The sequence below is a fragment of the Agrilus planipennis genome, unplaced genomic scaffold (genome assembly GCF_000699045.2).
Source record: "Agrilus planipennis isolate EAB-ADULT unplaced genomic scaffold, Apla_2.0 scaffold101, whole genome shotgun sequence".
In the NCBI taxonomy this organism is placed as follows: Eukaryota; Metazoa; Arthropoda; class Insecta; order Coleoptera; family Buprestidae; genus Agrilus; species Agrilus planipennis.
The window spans coordinates 1,042,650-1,049,200 of NW_020438899.1; the positions used below are offsets into that span (position 1 = coordinate 1,042,650).

The 6,551-nt window shown below is 33.9% G+C and overlaps 1 protein-coding gene across 2 annotated transcripts in view; it reads right to left on the bottom strand.

Annotated features, from left to right (window-relative positions):
* The window catches only part of LOC108735612 (magnesium-dependent phosphatase 1), a 16,942-nt gene extending 10,762 nt beyond the window's left edge, over positions 1-6,180 (bottom strand). Inside the window, exons 1-4 of one of the 2 annotated variants that reach the window (XM_018467652.1) lie at positions 5,958-6,180; positions 4,152-4,209; positions 3,874-4,095; positions 3,577-3,821 (exon numbers count right to left, since the gene is read on the bottom strand). In XM_018467652.1, coding sequence (XP_018323154.1) covers positions 3,653-3,821; positions 3,874-4,095; positions 4,152-4,209; positions 5,958-5,997 — 489 coding nt within the window. In that variant the 5' untranslated portion in view covers positions 5,998-6,180 and the 3' untranslated portion in view covers positions 3,577-3,652. Of the gene's footprint in view, positions 1-3,576; positions 3,822-3,873; positions 4,096-4,151; positions 4,210-5,957 lie in introns of those variants that run through there. The other variant, XM_018467651.2, reaches the window with a different exon arrangement.
* Positions 6,181-6,551: the final 371 nt, after the last annotated feature.

A 6,551-nucleotide genomic window follows, 5' to 3' on the forward strand; every position in this document is an offset into this window, starting at 1 on the left:
ATATATTCTTAATTCAATGTATTGTTTATTATATAAAATATTAATTACATTGATTTTATCCTAATGAAATATTTGCTAAATCCTATTTAAATTAACTATATGTATTCCAAAATGAATATAAAAAACGCTTTTCACGTCAAATTCATAAGATTTTCTTCGACTCCTCTTTTGACAAATTTATTATCTTCCGTAAAAGACGCTGAAGTGTTCAGGGAACCATGATCGTATATAAGGATTATAAGTAGATACCTCTTGCGGCACGTTAAATAAAATTATAGTTACGAAAAAAGTTGCAAGCACTGCATGCGACAGAAGTTGCAAAACTGTCGGCTGTAATAAAACATATTGTTATACTTAAGTTATTATAACGTAACTGCGATGCTGTAAATCGGCGATTATTGTTTGTTTTAGTTCTTCGATATTTACAAGGGTACCCATATTTAAAAACGTTGCTATTTAAGGAGGTTAGTCAGTGTCTCACAGATCGAGCGGCATGGCCTAGAGGTTTAGGCCACTGCTTAGCATTCGGGAGGATGCCCATGCGACTACCTTGACCCAAGTTTCCTTGGATCGCTTAAGCAAATCCTGGGGCAATAATATTTCACAGATAATTTTTCATAACCTTCTATCTTCATTTCGAGCGTCTCATCTTTCTCACCCAAACCATCACCCACCCAACCCCACGATTACTAAATGGAGACTGAAGAGCGCCTTCCGCCCTACCTTCCGGCGTAGTCCAATGGGACTACCCGCCCACTAGCATTAGTAGCTTGTTGGAATGAAACACCCTATAGTTTTAAAGTTTTTTCGTCTTACAGGGACGCGGGGCAAGCGGTAATGGGTTAAATTTTGTATAGGCTAGACGCTAGTGATTACTGCCAATTGCAAAGAAATAATTCTGTTTTTATAACAGTGTGATTAGTTTCTAAGTTCGTATTGGCCGTTTCAATTCCTTTTTAACTAATAATCTGCAAACGGTGTTGTGAAGATTCTTTTTACTTTTGTGATATTATTATAAAAAAAGTAAGCTTCGCGAAAAAAATTCTAAGCATTTTTGAGTGGAATTTTTATGATTTGATTACATTTTCTCACCATACCGTCGTAAGAGCCCATGTATAAGAAGCAATTTTTACTTTGTTATTTTTACAAAATGGGATAGTCAAAAATTTCCAACAAAATTACTCTAAAATTTTATTATTATATAAAAATTTCAGAACAATCTTATCATTTTTTGAAACGGACCAACACGAAACGTTCCTTTTTCTATTTTTGAACACTCTGTATCGCAAATTAATTTTTAGATACTACTGGCGATCTCGCATTAAAATAGAAAACAAGTATTTGAATTTTTTTTGTAAAACATAGTTTGGCCACAATGTCCATATTGTGAACTCTTTATGCTATTGGAATTCAGTAACGTTTACGACTGGACTAACATCCTAGATATCAAAAACAAGAGCGTTCGTTAATTCCATCCTTTGCTAGCACCAGAATTTTGCATTATCAGAGGAAATAGATGCCTACGATTTTCTAGTCACACGAAATTATTCAAAAACCGTAGTCGATCATCTCTATGGCACCCCAGCATCTTTACCGTTTTTGTACAATCTTTAGCGGGTCCATGGTCCAATTGTACGTTATATCTATTGTATAACAGCTATATGTAGTATTTAACGACATTCCAAATATACTGTTAATTTTCCTTTTTGCTGTTAATATATTGTTGTCAATTATCTTTAATTCTCCAAACGTAACAGACTATAGTGTATGTGAGGCATGCTATCGTTTAGGTTACACGACCTTGTGTGTAGCAATCGGGGACGTAGTGTCACGTAATATATTAAAATTCGTACTACATAACCCAAAACTGTCCACCACAAAATCTATCGGGGCCACCATGCCCAGTCGCAGCTGACTGACGATCAGACCATAGCCGCCCAAAAAACTAAAATTTTGATGCACCGAATCAGAGGTATGTTTTTACTAGATGCGCAGTTCCGACAAGCGAAGACAATGTCAGACGACTCCAGGTTTGATAACATTGTAGCCATCCTAAACAGCAAGGTTCTAATAGCTAAAATATTATGAAACACATCTTGTGGTACCAACAGTGATGAAAAAAGTCGCAGGCTTATAAAGATGACCCCCTAATGATCTCTATTTTGGTAGGCTCAACGACAGAAGCAGAATGCCGGATGCACCAGCAGAAGTCCTAGTTCCGAATCCATTAAGTTAGCTTTCTGGGGATTACGATCTTACCAACGTATATCCGACTTTAACCCGCCAAAGTCAGCACCATCCATGAACTCCTACAACCCTAAACTATTTATTGGACGTACTGCTAAGAATTTCATAGCCATTTTCGTAATAAGAATAAATTATTTTAATTGCTTTCACAAAGAACAATAAATTATTTGGAAAGTAGAGAAGATGGGTACAGGGAATCATAATACCATTCGAGAGAGAATGAAATTCTGCATAAGGCTGTAAAATAGAATTCAAAACCGTAATAATAGACAGGGTGTTTTATTCAAAATAACGAAGTTGATGTGAACTTCCAGTTTAACCGTAATTGCTACACAGATGTCATTATTTTAATTGAGAAGAGCATACCCAATAACGATACAGTTCACATTTTAAAAATTTAAATCGAAAATTCCATTTAAAATAATGAAGTTGATGTTAACTTCCGGTATAACTGGAATTTACTACACAGCTGCTGTTATTTTAATTGGAAAGCATACCCAATAATTTAAATCGAAGTAGTTTCCGAAATATTCGAATGGGTGTACACCGTGAGACACGAGACACCCTGTATATCTACCGGGTGTATGATCACACATGTTGAAATACACAAACTAAACTGCAGGGTCTGGGAATCATAACGCAACTGTAAACGTAAGCAACTAAAATAAAAGGTGAAATCTTAAAGGCTTCAACAGAATTTCATACCAAGTGAACGGATATAAACTATCATTTGATAAAGCTGCATTTAAAATAATTTTCTTTGCTTCATTTTAACTTACTTGAATCACTCTGCACAAACCAACAATGGCCAGCCGAATGTAACAGAAAGACACAAATCTTCCATACACTTGACCATTAATGTATATTACCTACTAGCTGAGACCGTCCAAATTTAAACGGTGGGTACCGCTACCAATGGAGCATAACAACTACATTTTTATATTTCAGGGACATTCTCAATAATTTTATTATCTAAGTATACTTTAAATGTCATTACAGTCAACTGCACAACCGACCCGAATATAGATATTTACAACCCGCCCACTTCTTTGCGTTTAATTCCACACTGAATACGTCGAAATTAGAGTACTTTAATTGTGATCAAATGATAACATCGTAGATTTCAAAAATACACCTAATTATGCCTTCCATCTTTTCATTAGAGGTTTTGATAGTCAGCTAGTTGCACAATATTGTATTATGAAACCAGAAACATCTCTACGATAGATAACCGATGATAGCTTCGGATGAAGATTACTTTCACTTTTAGTTACCTTTTCGACACAGTAAAATTTAGCGTAGTTTCCTTGTACAAGAATCAAAACAAAGTACATTATTTCTTTTACTTAAAAAAAACGGCCAACAAAATAAATAATTGTCTTTACTAATTATACAATAATCTGACTTAAGGTCTTCTAGCATATTCAGCCAATCCTTCTTCAATTACATTTGTGTTTACTCCATTCTTTACTAGAACTGATACAACCCCAATACGTTCCAACGCAGCAATATTTCGACAATCATCATCAAAGAACAACATTTCATCGAATTCTATTCCAGATTGCTTTCGAAATCTAAATTAGCCAATATTATGTATGGTATTGTATTAAACACAAAAATACATACTGATTAAAGTGTTTTACTTTGGAACTTGGATATATTTCTTTATAACTAAAATATTCATTCCACCCAAATAAATCTAGCAGCTGAAAAGCGCCATGTTTTTCTCCAGTTCGAGAAGCGGCTGCTAAGGTATAGTCATCCTCAAACAATTGTTTCAGAACTTGCGGTACTTCGGGATAACAGGAGACCCTTGCGCCAACAGCATCCACAATATTATCTTGGGCACTACAACATTGTAACGCTATTGTAACGTTAATAATGTACAAAAATATATTACCTACCCTTTTGTAAAAGGTGGGGTTAGATGAGTATCAACCCTGAATGGCCATAAAGTATAATCTTCAAAAAAATATTCATCAATCTCAAGTTACTGTAGTATGTCGTCATCTAGTGACATTTGCTACTAACTATAATATTTAAAACATTATAGAGAAGAGCCTTAATAAGATATGTACTTGTCCAACTTAATCGAGGACGCAGCCTATACACGTGAAAGGCATTTAAAGCAAATTAATAAAAACAGATTTTGATTTGATTTTGTCGGCATCTAACCTAATCCACTCTTATTGGTTTGGTTTACGTATCTTTGACGTGTATACGCTATACCGTCGCTTCAGTTACACTCCTCAAACATTTCAAATACTTCAGTTAATAGCAAATATCAATAGATAGCGACATACCGCAATAAGTGAATACTATACTGTCTGCACTTATTAAACTAAAATAAGACCTAAATTGCAATCTACCTCCGGTAGTTTCGATAAATTATTGATCAAAAACATGGTCCATTCTTATTTCTTAATTTAATTCTATACATGGAATAATCTGTACAAAAAATTAACTGATTTATCGTTGCATAAGGACCAATTCAAACGCAGCATTATTTATCCTATCTGTCCTCATTTTAAATAAAATGGAATGTATAGTACATTGTCGAAAGTTTAACAGGCATAGAAATGAAAGCTGGTACATACATATAGGTATAGAAAAAATATAGTTAAAATAAATTATTATTTTTCTTTAATAAATCCTGTGGATTCAATAGCATTAAAAGCTAAACCTTTGGTTTATTAATCTAAGGTGAAAGTTGAAATCTGAAATAGGTACCTTTAATCTACAATAATCGGAAATAAGTAGCAAGCTTTGGAGGGTGATAATCTAATGTATTAGGAAATCGCATGGTGAGTAAAGCAGCGTGGTTAACAGACAAAAAAGTTGTAAAAAAAAACAGAAACACTAGGCTGCTGCCGTGGAACGACCAGCTTACTACTACACTACTACAAACAATAATGTCTAGACGACCATTACAATAAATCTTTTTTCTAGGATGGTTCGCCAATAGCCCTACTCTCCCAAAAAAAATTAATTGCAACACCAGTAAACACACACGCATACACTACAGAAATTAGTCGAAACTCGAACTCCGTGCTAAAAAACAAGCTTGGGGGCGTCTACCAAAATTATTTCTATGTCGTGTAAAAAAGTCAGACATTTTGACTTATTTTGTTTGCAGCGATAGCCTCACGATTGTGCAAATTATTACCGTTCTGCACTGATGTTTGATACACGTTTTATTTCATACAACCCCATACATACTCAAGCGGATTTGGATTCAGACTTCGCGCCGGCTAAAATACAGGACCCATACGTCAAATCCAGCGTTTAGGAAAATGTTCCTCTAAAACTTCCGCACTGGTCAATGTAATAAACACTGACGTACTGCCAAAGATTTCAACATACATTCAAGCCTACTACGTTAAAAGAACAAAGGGTAACTAACAAGTAACATAAACACCGTCAATCACCCTTAATCCAATCTAACAAATAATAAACAATGAAAAAGTCAATAATAAAAAAGAAATTACTAGCTGACTGAAGGCGTTGTTTCATTGTCCCATTGCCTCCACTTTCAAATATGTTCTTCACGAAAACTGCTGCTTACCTCCCGTAAGTTTGCTAGTTATTTCAAAAATACCCTGTATATTTTAATGTAATGACTACGATCAACCGATTTTATGTCGTAACTTCCAAGCACATTAAAATTAGTTTTTTAAAAATAATTAAGTATAATACGTACCCAAACTCACCCAAATCAAAAGCTATAAGTTTAGGTTTCTTATTTCCCATTGTTTATAAAAATGAAAAAAAAATATTTCTACATTCAGTCAGGCGCGCAAAATGCATGTATTTACATAATACTTACAGGGAATGCTAATCGTCAATAGTATTTAAATCTGTAACAAAATAGAAGATATTAACGAAATTGATTTCTGACTTGGCTCTTGGTGGAACATATTTAATATTAAGAAAATAAAACACTTGGTATTTTTGTCCCACAATTTTTATTCAAAACTGGCAATTGTTTCGGCTGTTATTCCATTATCAAAGTGAATAAAGTGATTCACTATGCCATTATTAATGTGAATAAAGTGATTCACTTTGATAATGGCATAACAGCCGAAACAATTGCCAGTTTTGAATAAAAATTGTGGGACAAAAATACCAAGTGTTTTATTTTCTTAATATAAAATAGAAGATATTACACTGTGTTATAAAATTATTATAAGTTCAATAAATGATTTCTTTTTTAAACAAACTCTTAAAATAGCCATGTTTTACATTTCATAAGTCAATGTTTCGTGCGGTTTTCTGTTCACCTTACAGATCCAACGAAACATGCT